This window comes from Amblyomma maculatum, unplaced genomic scaffold, assembly GCF_055883805.1.
Source record: "Amblyomma maculatum isolate TAMU_Amacu unplaced genomic scaffold, ASM5588380v1 scaffold_37, whole genome shotgun sequence".
Lineage (NCBI taxonomy): Eukaryota > Metazoa > Arthropoda > Arachnida > Ixodida > Ixodidae > Amblyomma > Amblyomma maculatum.
The window spans coordinates 758,003-771,736 of record NW_028146762.1 but is presented as its reverse complement, the minus strand read 5'-3'; the positions used below and the strand labels follow the sequence as shown (position 1 = coordinate 771,736).

The 13,734-nt window shown below is 43.7% G+C and overlaps 1 protein-coding gene across 1 annotated transcript; it reads right to left on the bottom strand.

The window, feature by feature from the left end:
- Positions 1 to 1,886: 1,886 nt before the first annotated feature.
- On the bottom strand, positions 1,887 to 12,999 carry LOC146170838 (uncharacterized). Its single transcript, XM_084586748.1, has 10 exons — positions 12,870 to 12,999; positions 12,707 to 12,789; positions 9,760 to 9,988; positions 8,366 to 8,523; positions 8,140 to 8,282; positions 7,861 to 7,950; positions 7,582 to 7,671; positions 7,309 to 7,362; positions 4,899 to 4,957; positions 1,887 to 1,951 (listed from the first exon to the last, which is right to left on the bottom strand). The coding sequence occupies exons 2-8, from the start codon at positions 12,773 to 12,775 to the stop codon at positions 7,311 to 7,313; spliced, it is 831 nt and encodes a 276-aa protein (XP_084442874.1). The 5' UTR covers positions 12,776 to 12,789; positions 12,870 to 12,999; the 3' UTR covers positions 1,887 to 1,951; positions 4,899 to 4,957; positions 7,309 to 7,310.
- Positions 13,000 to 13,734: the final 735 nt, after the last annotated feature.

Genomic DNA, 13,734 nt, shown 5'->3' with positions numbered 1-13,734 from the left:
GAAATGTGACCCCTAGCTTTGAAGCCCGAAATGACTTAATTTACTTGGTGCATGTGGTGTATATATATATATATACATATATCACACACACAAGGACATGCGTGCACCAGCTGGCTAAATTGTATTTCTGCTTTAGTACAAACCTTACCTCAGCTTCGCAGGTCTGCACATTTCTGTGCAAGGTATCGCACCAGCTGCTTGTGCCTTTTGGCGAGGTCAGCAGCCGGTCACCCTTTCTCTCTCAGGTAGCAGGAGAAGGCCGCTAAACACGAAAAAAGTGATTATACATGTAATTAAACAGAGTTCAACCTTGATACAACCAATGTAAAGAAATGCTTGAGGTAACTAAGAGTTCCAAATTTCAGAACGTCATATCCTTAGAAGTACACTATATACTCTCCCCATTCTAAGCACTCCCCCTAATTTCACGAAGAAATTTTGGTAATGAAAGTTTGAATGCGAACCCCTCTTTTTGAGAGGAAGAGAGCATTGGCAAGGTTGCCAGCATGCTTGCTCACGCAGTCGTCGAGCCAGAGCCATCTGAGTCCCGAGGGGCATGGCATCCACGGCTCGATGTCCAACTTTTTGTACTGCGCTGTTCGAACACTATGCTGCTCAGCGGCGTACAATACCAAAAGCCTGCCAAGAGCGATCCCAGCAACTCTAATGGCATGTTGCAAAGTGAACCTGGAATCGGCGGCCATTCAGTGGAGCTTGACAGGTTTCGCAGGCTTAGAGGCCCACACTGCTTTGTTTGGTGTCAGTTGTTTGGCAGCAATAACAAAAGTTGGAAAGAGTTTGAAGAGGGCTACCAGAGCTGGAACTTTGAGCTAATTGTAATCGTGTTTGCCGAAGGTGTTTGCTGAATTTGTTGCACAAAATATTAATTCTATTCCTCGCGCCCATCTCCAATCAGCGCGATAAAGTGGAGGGGGGCATCACAGTCGTGAAAAATAGGAGTTGCTTAGGATCAAGTAAATACAGTATTCAGCTTTAGTAAGATTACTAGTAAAACAGAATAGATTTCACTACACTGCAATGCAATGAAATTTCATTGCGCACTTGAAATGAGCTGGAGGAAAAACAGTATCGTAGGATGGAGTGTTAGGGCAGACAATGTGACATAGTGTGCATCACAGCACATTCGTGGAAGTGGGCACTGCCAGGCTGGCAGATTTGGAGTTCACAACTATGATTATCATAGTGGTGGGCAGGCGGGGACCACGCACCTGAGATCAAGCACGCAAGGCTGGCACAAGTGTTGGTGCAGCCTGACATGTCATTCGCAGCCCTTGGTCCATTGCATAAAACCTATGCCTATGCTCATAGCCAGCGCACAGTAGTTATCAATTCCCAAAGCTGGTAAAAAGGCTGAGTCAGTGATATTGGTGCATCTATCAGCTATGAAGCCTGTCTAGCTCTCCACACTGGGCAAGCATCTCATTGCCCATTCGGATAACATGCCCATATGCACAAAGCCATATCGAGCTTGGAACGAAAAACTGATTGGTAGGCTCATATTTTCATTTCATTGAACATTGATAGGAGGGCATTCTTCTCGCTCATGCTGATGGAAGAAAAGAGCAGGGTCCAACTGTTCGTCTTACCAATACTACTACTAGCATGTTATAAGTTCTGTGCTTGTCTAAAATGTTAGTAACAGCAACATAACAAAAATCAGGCTAATATAAATATCTGCAATTATAACAGATCGCTGCTTCCACTTACATGACATTCCCACCACTTTCGTAGGAGAAAGTGCAGGAAAAACTGTCGTTTTCCCCTTGGCAACATCCCTATTGCTTTGCTTGCCGAATACACTGCGTTTGGCTAGCACCTCGTTGCCCCATAAAGCGACAGCGAGGCGCTTGCAGAATGCGGAATCACTGGTTTGCGCCATCAGGGCCACCCATGTGTCCGCGTTCACAAAGACATTATGTTCCAGGTGGACCTGCACATATTTTCAATGATATCAGAAATGAAAAAGAAAGGCAGAACCCACAGTCTAACATTAGAACAAATGAGACAGAGTTGTTGCATAGTTAAGGGGAAGACAGTGTGAAAAAATACAATTATGAGAGAGGACAGGACAGGATCAGGATGTGTGCAATCTTTCTCTTAATTGTGACTCTGTTTTGCGCACTACCTTCCCATCGGAGTCATCCAACTTACCCGACAATGCATCCTGCTGTACTGCACATTTGCTCAAAATAATTCAACAAACTTCAGACATCTTATAGTAGCGCGAACAAAAACACACACAAGACAGGGTACAAGACGAGCGCTAACTGCCAACTGTTTATTGGAAGGAAAGAGGAACGTATATTTAAACCCTCGGCCACTCAGGTGGTCATAGCCCCAATCGCACTCGAGAAGAAAGCAGGTCATGAAGTGAAAAAAAAAAATTTCTTCCGTATGTATTTCTCAGCAAACATTGCTCTTTCCTTCCAATAAACAGTTGGCAGTTAGCGCTCGTCCTGTACCCTGTCTTGTGTGTGTTTTTGTTTGCGCTACTATAAGATGTCTGAAGTACTGCGCCAACTAAGCCGACAACACATCTTACTAATTCAACAAAGACTACAAGTTGTTTTTCAGCCCTTCAACAGTCAAGGTCGCAGGGAAGGTCACAACACGAAAAATAGAACAAAAATGAAACCAGGGCACAAACCCAGGGCACAGAACTATCAGCCATGTGACTTTATGAAAGAAATATTAAGGACTAGGAGAAAAAATAATGAACTATTGTAATAAATATACCTCAAATGGCACTCACACAATCCCTAATACTCTTTTACAATCATACTTCAAATATCTGGTGGGCTGTTTCTGTGCATTACTTTCTTATAAACACGCCAGTCATTGGGAGTGGCTTGCAGCCATAAATTCTGTGGCTAGCCAAATGGCTTCGAACTGCTACTTTCAGGGATCTCTAGCTGATGTTCAAGCAAAAGCCACTCTGGCTAATATACAATTGTGAGCAAAAGTAAAAGGGGTTCCTCCAAGTTACACATCACCCACTGCATGTTGATGCCACTTGACAATGCATTCCTGGTGTCGAGATCAGCACATTGTGACTGCATGCAAGGCAGCAGTTTGCAATTTGGAGGCGTCTCTTACTTACTACAACTCATGGCCACATGGGAAAGTGGTCTTATAAATAATATGGTCACCATGTGTATTTGTTGAAACATGCTAATTACCTCTCAATGATTGGCAAAACTGCACTTAGTTCTACATGTCAAAAAGGGGAGCCATCACTGGCTATTTTACTGGCTAAAAACATCCACTACTCTCCATAAACACACACACATACTGAAGCACAGTGAAGCCACCTGTTCTTGCCTACTTCATTTTCATCAGCAGCTACATTCCACTGTGGGCACAGAAGCAATGACTTTTGTCAGTACAGTAAAAGCTCGTTAATTCGAACTTCACGGGACCTAGAAAAAAGTTAGATTCATCTGATGTTCCAATTATCGAATGGCCTTGGGAAAACTGACAAGGACAATTTGCGTTACGTAAAGAACCAACTCGCAAAATGAACCTGCCCACTCCAATTTTTGCCCAGAAATTAAAAAAAGATATGGTATCAGCGCGTCCTTCTGTTTCGTGCCGCCTTGGTCCACAACGCATTTCTTCACAGTGCACCAAGATTCTGGGCAGCGATAACATCATGGTGTGTTCACCTTTTGACGTTAGCTCTAGGGGGATAGGGGGGGGGGGTGTTGAAGCGAACTGGGCAGAGTGCCAGTGCTTGTGCGGTTGTGCAAGCCTCATTTTCAGTATGTTCACTTTATCATGCTGTTAGCGATTAGGGTGGGCGCCGTTTATACTGGCACTCAATTAAAACGCGCCATAGCAGCAAACGCCTTTTGAAGCAAGCGATGCTGAAAAGCCGGCTTCATGATAGCGCTTTCGCTGACGACTGATGGTTGGAAGGACGGATGACTCTCACAAAAAAAAAAAAACTTTTCAGCGTAACCTGTAGCACCCGTCCAAAAACATGTCTTTCATGGGAATTGGCTGGGACCGTGCCGACAGTAGTTATCCATGTTTCCGAATTAACAAGGCTCATATAATGAGTATTTAGCTGAGAGCTTCGGAGGTTGCGCGGAAGAAAAAATGGGCATCTGCCGCAGCGGCCGCCGCCCCTACCCTCCAGCGCTGCCAGCTGTCATGCCAGTTATGGCATCATTTAGGCTTCACCCACTCTTCCATTGTTTCATGCCCGTTTTGTGCGTCTGCGCGCAACCTATAACTGTTCCGCTCTTTTGTGGAGGTGTTTTATATATATATATATATATATATATATATATATATATATATATATATATATATATATATATATATATATATATATATATATATTTTTTTTTTTTTTTTAACACGTGCTATGGGCCAAACCGCGCAGACGCAGCGGCGCGTTGTTTAAAATATCCATAGCGGGACCGACTCGCATCCAAATTAATGGGCTGTTTTGTACACAGATCTCTATGGAGCTTGGACGGACCGAGTAGTGTAGTTCGAGTTATCCAAAAATTGAAATGATTGCGTTTAGGATTAACGAGCTCTTCCTGTATTGGCTTTGTACCTCAAATGGCATGTTGACATGGAATAATTAAATGCTCGAAATCATCCCACCCAAACAACGGACACTACTTAAATGCACAATTAAAATAAACTTAAAATTACACGGTGAGATAAACAGGTGAGGAGCTTCCCTCTTACCCGTGAGCACCATGCTCCTCAGGCAATGTGTACATGCAGAGAGTTTTGCCGTGTCGTTTGAAGTTTGTTTTTTTTTGCCACCAAGGGCCGAGAATTGGGGGCCATTTTAAACTGGGAGTTAACTTAAGCACAGAAATATATGGTAAGCAGCGCAAGTTGCGCACACTGACCTGACCGTTTTCCCCCATTCTTCCAAATGAACTGTCAACCTCGGGAGGTTCTGGGAGAGCTGCGAAAAAGAAGGGTTGTTTCATTCCATGGTTTATACATATTTTTACTGCAATGAAAAGATATGCATGCCCCATGCATGACTGTCATTATCAGACCTGCCTTTGCTTTTGCTTCCGAAGAAGAAAAGCTGGGGAGGGGAAAATGGATGAGAAGAAAGTAGGTGAAGGAGTGTGGAGGGGAGGACGGGTGAGAAGAAAGCAGGTCATGAAGTGAAAAAAAAAATTTCTTCCATATGTATTTCTCGGCCTGGAACCAGGCATCTTGTGGCCTGTAAAAGAAGTAAAAGCGGCAGTACCAGGAAAAACTACTATACCGGGTAGATAATTAGTCACCACTAAAGCAGATATGGTGCAGATACACCTTACAAAGGGACAAGCTTTGTAAAGAGCCCTGATAAGGAATACATCTAAGGGGGACAATTCTTAAAACTTTCTGCAAAGATGTCTGTGTGGGGGCTGAGAAGCACAAGAAGACAGAATAATAACTGCACAGTGAACCACAACTGACATGCAAAAAAAAAAAAGTTCGAGCACAAACTCAAGTAAGAAGTGATAAGGAGGAAATGTATTTGGAGAACCATGTGCAGCTTATGCTATTGCAGAGGGAAATAGAGTGTACATGTGTTGTGTATAAACTACAATTAACATTGTATTGTTTTCTCAAATAATTATGATGCAGAGGTGATATAGTTAAGGGATTCTAACGTTCCTTTAGTGATATTTATTCCCACTGGTTCCTATTCGAGAAAAAGATATCACATAGCATTAATTGTACCGTTTATTCACAACACATCTACATTCTATTCCCCTCCGCAATAGCATAACCTGCAAGTTTCTCCAAACACATTTCCTCCTTATCACTTCTTACCTGTGTCTGTCCTGGAACTTTTTTTTTTTCATGTCAGTAGTGGTTCACTGTGGAGTTATTATTCTGTCTCTGTGCACCCCCCCCCCCCTCCACACCACCTTTGCAGAAAGTTTTAAGAATTGTCCCCCTTAGATATATTCCTTATAAGGGCCCTTTGCAAAACCTGTCCCTTTGTAAGGTGTCTCTGCACCAAACCTGTTTAAGTGGTGACTAATCATCTATCCGGTATTGTAGTTTTTCCTGGTACTGCCGCTTTTACTTCCTTTACAGGCCACAGGCTCCCTGGTTCCTGGCTGAGAAATACATACGGAAGAAAAAATTTTTTTTTTTTCACTTAATGACCTGCTTTCTTCTCACCCGTCCTCCCCACCTCCCCCCTCCTTCACACCTACTTTATTCTCACCGACTCTTCCCTCCCCAGCTCCCCAGCTTTTCTTCTTCGGAAGCAAAAGCGTATTTAAACCCCTGCCAGTGATGATCGCTTTGCCCAGACGAAGACAAGTCTACTTGTCGAAACGTTGGCTCGACCTGCAAACTGGGGCGTACCCCATTTACCCTTGTTCAGTGCTCTTTCATACGGTATAAAGCTATTATTAATTGTAATCCATGTAAGTCATCCCGTTAGCCTCAGCGCACTTACCGTAACATCCTCCTGCTCAACCAGCTTCCTTTTCACTTAAGCATTAAAAGTTATTCGTCAGTACAGAACACTAAACGTTTGCTTATTTCTTGCTGGTTCGACATACCTGTAGCAATTTTTCACCCCCTCGTCAACACAAATTGACACTGGTGCACAGGTTCAGACCTTAGAACTTGTCCAGTTGAGATCACTTGCAATGACCATGGTAACAACTATGGGCTGACACTTCAGTTTAAACCAATTAACTACGATTGAAATACACCAAATTCAGTTTCTAAAATTTTGTTTTAAACAAAAAGATACAGATTGATGGCATACAAGGCATAGCTGCCTGGCTGCTGAGCATGAGTTACAGTCAGTCAGTGCTCACAACTAATTAAAGGAAAGTGGGGAAGCATGATGATGCAACGGGGGTAATGTTGGATGAGCACACTATGCAATTTCAGGTACTGCTCCATTATCTTACATGCCTCTGCAGACTGGAAAGCACCACCTGCTTGCTGCCTGTAAGTTAAGCACTGTGATACACTACCCCACCTACTTAACAAAGTTAGCCATTAAAGAATTTTTCTCGACTACATGTGCAGCATTGACAGGAAACTACACAAGTCAGAAATAAGTCTTACATTCTGTCTATTTCAGCCTATTCTGGATGATGCCAGGCTTAATGTTACATGAAAGATCCAAATTCAAGCGCTCAATGTTTCAGCATCAGCATCGCTTACGGCAATAACCAAAAGGAACCAAATTTGTTCCTTCTAATGTATATACAAATTGGGTGCTTCACACCTTTCACACTAAAAAACTATGACTGCATTCATACAAAGAAAATAGGAACACACCTCTAGACACACGGGCAACCGGCTTCCTGGGCACAGTCCTTTCTACAGGCCGGGCTAGAAAAGGATAAGAGAACCAAGTATTTTTATAAGATGAAGAAAAAAGTGGGAGTTGAATGCCTATATGAAAGACTGGAGCCTAGCTAGCCATGCAAAAAAAATAAACATTTTGCAAAGGGACCAATCAAGTAGCTTATAAATATATACTTGTGCCAACACATTATACAGCTTCTATGGCTTTTTAAGACTTGACACACATCAGCCAAATAGGCTCACCTAAAGATGGAGAGCCCAGGGTCATTGCTGGCTCTTCTGACAATGCTGTCTCCACCAGCACACAGCTTGGCACAGCAGCACTTGGGGCAGCTGGATGAACAAAAGTAATAAGCGAACACTTTCAGTTGCAACAGAATGCAACATATGATGCCAGCCGCAATACCTGCAATATACTCGTGCTCACACACTGTAGTTTCTACGGCTCCTTTGTCAATACAACTTCATGCGGTACAAGTGTCGGCACACAAGTGTTGGCAAAAATCATTCAGGAAGGCTCACCTGCAGATGAACAGGCCAGGGCCATCACCGGCTCTGACAGCGATACTGCTGGGAGCGGCGCCGTGCTTGCCACGGCAGCAGTTGGGGTGGCTGTGGGAACAAAAGTAGCAAGAGTAGCGCTCGGTAGCCACAGAAAGCAAAATCTGGTGCCAGCCACAATACCTGCGATACCCTCGTGCCTACACATTTTACAATTTCTTAGGCTCCTTTGTCAATACAACTTCATGCAGTGCACGTGTCACACACAAGTATTGGTAAATATCATTCAGGAAGGCTCACCTGCACATGAAGAGGCCAAGGCCATCACCGGCTCCGACATGGACACTGTTGGGAGCGGCACAGTGCTTGCTGCGGCAGCAGTTGCGGCGGCTGTGGGAACAAAAGTAGTAAGAGTAGCGCTCGGTAGCCACAGAAAGCAAAATCTGGTGCCAGCCACAATACCTGCTATACCCTCGTGCCTACACATTTTAGTTTCTATGGCTCCTTTGTCAATACAACTTCATGCAGTACATGTGGTGCACATGGGAGTTTCGTACAATAGCCAAGTGGGCTCACCTTGACATGAAGATGCCAGCAAAATCGGCATGTGGTCAGTAGTGGTGGTAGTGTGACTCAGGACATCTTCAATTGCAAAGGGACCGTCAGCAGTAGGCACCAGCTCTGCTATTTGAAGAAATACACCCAAGCGGGGTTACCGCTTCCAGTGTGACAGAACAACAGAACGTGAAAGAAAACACTGCTTAGGCCACTGGCACAGTAAATCAGATATTTGATGTGGCAAATTTACTTCCTCTTTAGCCAAAACATTTATGTAACATACACAATTTATTCCATGCTTACTTATTCTAAAAAAAAGATCATTAAGCCATATTTACTAATTCTAGAAAAGCGCACAGAAAGTCAGTATTATATCACCCACTTCACCACGAAATTTTAAATCCAGCTTCATTAACAGGAAACATTTCAGAAGTGAAACACAGTACATGTGACAGATGTCACTTCTTTTGCCATGTATCTCTTCTCGTATAGGTACTGCCTTTTTCAAGAGTCAGTCTTAATGCCAAAGATATTCTCTCAAGCCACAATTGAAAGGCACAAGGACACAGAAGAGCAAAAAAAACTGTGCTCCACAGCCCTTTATCATGCCCATGCCACTTGCTCCTGCACAGTAAGATAGCCAGTGCAAGGTGCCTCTAAGAATGATGAGTCATCCCCCTGAGCAGAATAAAATTTCTGGTTGTGCATTTTCCTCATGGTATAGGAGTAGGAAACTATTACATGGAGAATATATGGCCTGACTGTTGTGTAATTTAGAACAAAATTTCTCTTCCTAACTGTTCTGGTTTCAACAGCTGAGCAACAGCTATAATGTCAAAGATCTGTATAGGTGGCATAATATAGGATTCTCTACAATGCCTTCAGAGTCGGAAACAAAAGCGATGTAGCAGTAGTTATATTAGAATTTTGTTCATATTTCGCTCAACCTACAGGAACCTTTGATGTCATCCGTTTGCTCACCTAGTGTAACCAACAGAGAGATGAGGGAAAATACATTTAAAAATTATTTACCAGCCTTAGTCGGATACCAAATGGCGATCCATATACAGTAATACCTTAGGCATCATTAACAAGAAAACATACAACTGAATTGCAGTGTTTAGACATCTTCAGGGTTGCTCTCATACTTTAAAATACTATTTCTGGCCATCATTTCCCGCACTGTCTGCAAAGTACACAGTGTGAAGAAAAATATTTTGCTTTTTAAAATTGATAACCCACGAAGATTCCGTTTTTTTAACGCCTAACAATCCCTGCACAAAAAATCAGAATTCCCTCGGTAAAACAATGCCTCATACCAAATGGCAGCATTCAGAATTTTAAAAACACTGTTTTACATACCAGCCCTGAAAATCTTGGTGCAAAGAGCCTCTTGCAATTGCCTATTAAGGCGAGTCAGCTCTTCCGTCTCGGCTCGCTGCTGGCGAAGTTTCTGTTCTAGAAACTTGACTTTATTTTCAAGTTCTGTTATTCTCGTTGCCATCTGAGTGGCCGGGCTCACTGTTGAAAAGAGCAGCTCCTCTTCAACAGCTCTTTGTGCAAGACCTACTGTGTGCCTGTCCACCTTTCCCTGAAACACAACCAGCCATATCACAAACATCACCTTGAATATGAACAGGATACCACTATGTGTCGAGCATATTATAATCCCATATTGCATAATCTGACATTCTCCTAGGGGAGCCAATTAGGAACCACTGGAGAACAATTTAATGTTCTCAGATGTAAAGAAAAGTAGACTTGGATGAAGGCAACTCTTTATCTTGCAAAGTTTTATCCTCCACTTGGCGATTCCCAAAGAAAACTTTCTGCAGTAGATGTACGGCGTTGCGCTTTTGATTACTTTCAGCATGAACAACGCTAGCACAATGCAACCACACACTTAAACCAAAGGCAGGCTTATATGCACGCCCAACTCCTGTATACAAGTGCGCTGATAGTCGCAAAATATGCAGCTCTGAAAGTACCCTGTCGCAATCACGGTTTGATAGAATACACTGCACTCCACAAAGAAGCCATTCGATTTGGCACAAGGATCCTGAAGGCAATTACGCTGGTAGCCGAGCTTTGGACAAAGCATTTTATTGCAATGATACTATCGGCCCATCACAGTTATTCACAGTATGCACCACTCACTTGTTTTGCATCGCATGAATACTCATAAGGGCTTGACAGTCGGTGCAACTGGATTACAAAAGTGTATCCCCATAGCTCAGCACCATGAGCGGTGGCTCACCCATGCTCATCACGACCACCCACGCTGATGGCCACTGACAATCACTGGTGCTAACATTCACAACTTGGGAACTCGGGCTCACATACACTCACAGGCCAACATTTACGCCCACTTACACTGACATCTAGTCACTCACAACCATTCCTCCAAAATGTCAGTTCGAAAATCAGAGAGTGGATATGCATGCGCCAACCTATGATGCCATATATTCACATAGTAGCATAACAACACAATACTAACAGTTAAATGAGCATTCAGACCAGATCAGGTAGATACTTATACCAACCTAATAAAATAAGCTCGGTCAACCATATGTCTCTCAGTCAGGCTGCTATCACCTCCAGCCTGTCTGTGGCAGCACGTTATTATAGCGGCATGTGTACTGAGTCATGCCAGCACTCGCTAAAGAACCTCAGCGTGTCGAAATCACCTGAAGGCCACCACTATGATGTCGAGTATATTCTGAATCACTTTGAAAATTTAAACACCATAAATGATACTAAACATGATATCTTCAGTGTTGCCTTCTCTTTGCTCACTGTGGCTATCCAACAGCATGTTCCCTATCATTCACTCATATGCACTCAGAACAACCCCCAATGGCTCACATTCGCTCACAAGTTGCCATTTACACTCACAACCACTGCAACACTCACACTTATGTCTACTTACAAAACGACTCACTCGCACTCATAACCACTCATTCACACCCACTCACTCGCTCTTACATCGACTCACACTCTCGTCCACTCATTCACACTTGACCACTCAATCACTCACTCAAAAGTAGGTGCATCGACCTATTGTTCCAAGCCGAACCAAGAGACCATATTGACACATACATATTTCTGCACTGCATCACGTCGAACAAACTAGCAACAAGCGTTACTAGTGAGCGTGGATGTTTGGAGCGTGGAGGCTTTAGAGCTGATGTACTCACTACGCAAAGCTAATAAACTGCACGCAACACTAAGGAGGAAACTGCATGCATATACACTTGCAAAAAAGCAAACAAGAAAAATGGGGACTCTGGGTTACAGCGCATGAACCCCCCCCCCCCCTTCTTTTCCATATCATACTTAAGCAATATACCCCGTCTCATTTCACGTACAAAAAAAGGCATGATCATTATGATTAGTGCGAGAATGATGCATTAGTTTGGCAACACACAGAACACAACCCAACCACCAACGCTGAGATGAGGACATAACAAATAATAAGTAAGGGACTAGCCCGGAACTCTGACATGGCCTACTTTCCTCTCTCGAAGCGGAAGAAAGTGTCCTGGAACTACTTGAGATTTACGGCAAAGGTGATGGTGAATAAATATTTCCTCATTATCTCATCTATTGTTCCTGTGACACTTTTTCAATGTTGCTTATGTCCGGAGGATGGGGGCATTCACAGGGACCAATAACAAACTTTTCTCCAATTCCTAAGCAAGTGCAGATCACCTCACAATAGCTGTACTTGCAGATCGACAAGGTCTCCGCAAAAACTAAGTGAAGTCAGATTAGACGAGAGGGGCTCCTCGTCCTGATTTTCTCTCTCCATACTTGTTGCTCATGATTCCATTATTTGTGGTACCATATGTAAAGCAGGTTAGAATAAATAGGCCCCCTTCCACTGTCCTCAGAGATTAGGCCCTAACATGCAGCACTGGATACTACACCTGACTTGCAGCCTCTTTAGCCGACACCTTAATCTAGCGCTGCTTGTGAAATATATGTAATGCACACACTCCAGGTAGCACAATGCTCACGAGATGCGAGTGTGCAAAAAATTGACTTCGGGGCGGCTATATATCCCATTCACTTGAAATGCGTGAAGGTATGCGAGACATGCAAGCTCTATCTGCTCGTAACAATACGCGAAAAGCTCGCAAAGCAGAGCTACATTTTTTTTTTTCTACCGAGAACACGAGTTCCGTATAGATCTGTGGACGACAGTAAAAAGCTGTACTTGTGGACACAGAAGAGTCATTGCAAGGTCAAACAACGTGATTTTATAAGTGTAAACACTGCATAGTGACTAGGATGATTTGCAGCTGACCTTTTTCGATGGAACTTCGTCGCCACGTTTGCGGGGCCGCTTGCAACGGCTCTTCAGCCAGCCCTCCATCTCCTCTCTTGTTTCTGAAATGTTCGCATATAAACGCGAAAATGTAAGTTGGGTAGCCATGCGAAAGATTAATATCAACGTCATAAATGCTCACCTGTCAAGTGCAGGATGCCGGCATTGTAATAGCCAGCGCGGGTAGCATCATCTCCCTCCCAAAACGCTTCATACGTTTGGTGCCGTTTAAAGTCTTCCACATTATTTGGCGCAAAGTTAGTTATTGCGCTGTGTGGAACAATGTGTTTCTCCGTCTCATTCTCATAGCGAATTAACGCGAACATTTTAACACTTTAAAGGAGGCGATGCACACAAAAACAAGCGAGCGGCTCACGAGCTCACGATCATGATGGCTCACGTTCGATGCTCACTACACAAGGCAAGGCGAAGCCAACAACGCAGTTGGATTTGCCGTAGAGGGCGCTGTAATTAAGACATCCTCGTCCCAACGCTCCATGTACCATATATATATTACGACGGCTCTCTACATTGTAGTGCAAAATGTATGCGGCGAAGAAGCCTGCACTGTATTGCCAGTGTATTCTAAGAACTACACTAATAAGTTCAGAGAGAAAGAGTTTGAACCAGCGGATGAAGGCGCTCCGGCCCTCCGTATACCTCCGTCGCTTGGGGCGGAGGACGGCTCCCGGCTGTACTTTCACATGGCAGTTCGGCTGTCGCAGCAACATCGACGAAGCTATATCTACTTCCTCCGGCGGCAAGCCTGTACTATGCGATTTCCTAATGAGCATTTGAGCTGTTTTCTCGATCAACGCTCCTTATGCCTTATGGTAATCAAAACAGTTTTTTTTTTTATCGCGAGAGGATCTATATCTTGTCCCGTACGGTCTTCTATTTCAAATTTGGGTTGGGCGCTCCGCAAGTGCCGATCCTTATTTATACCAGTATGGATCTGCCCCTTGGAGGTTAAGCGGCGCAACTCTGAGAAATCGTAGAGTACAAGT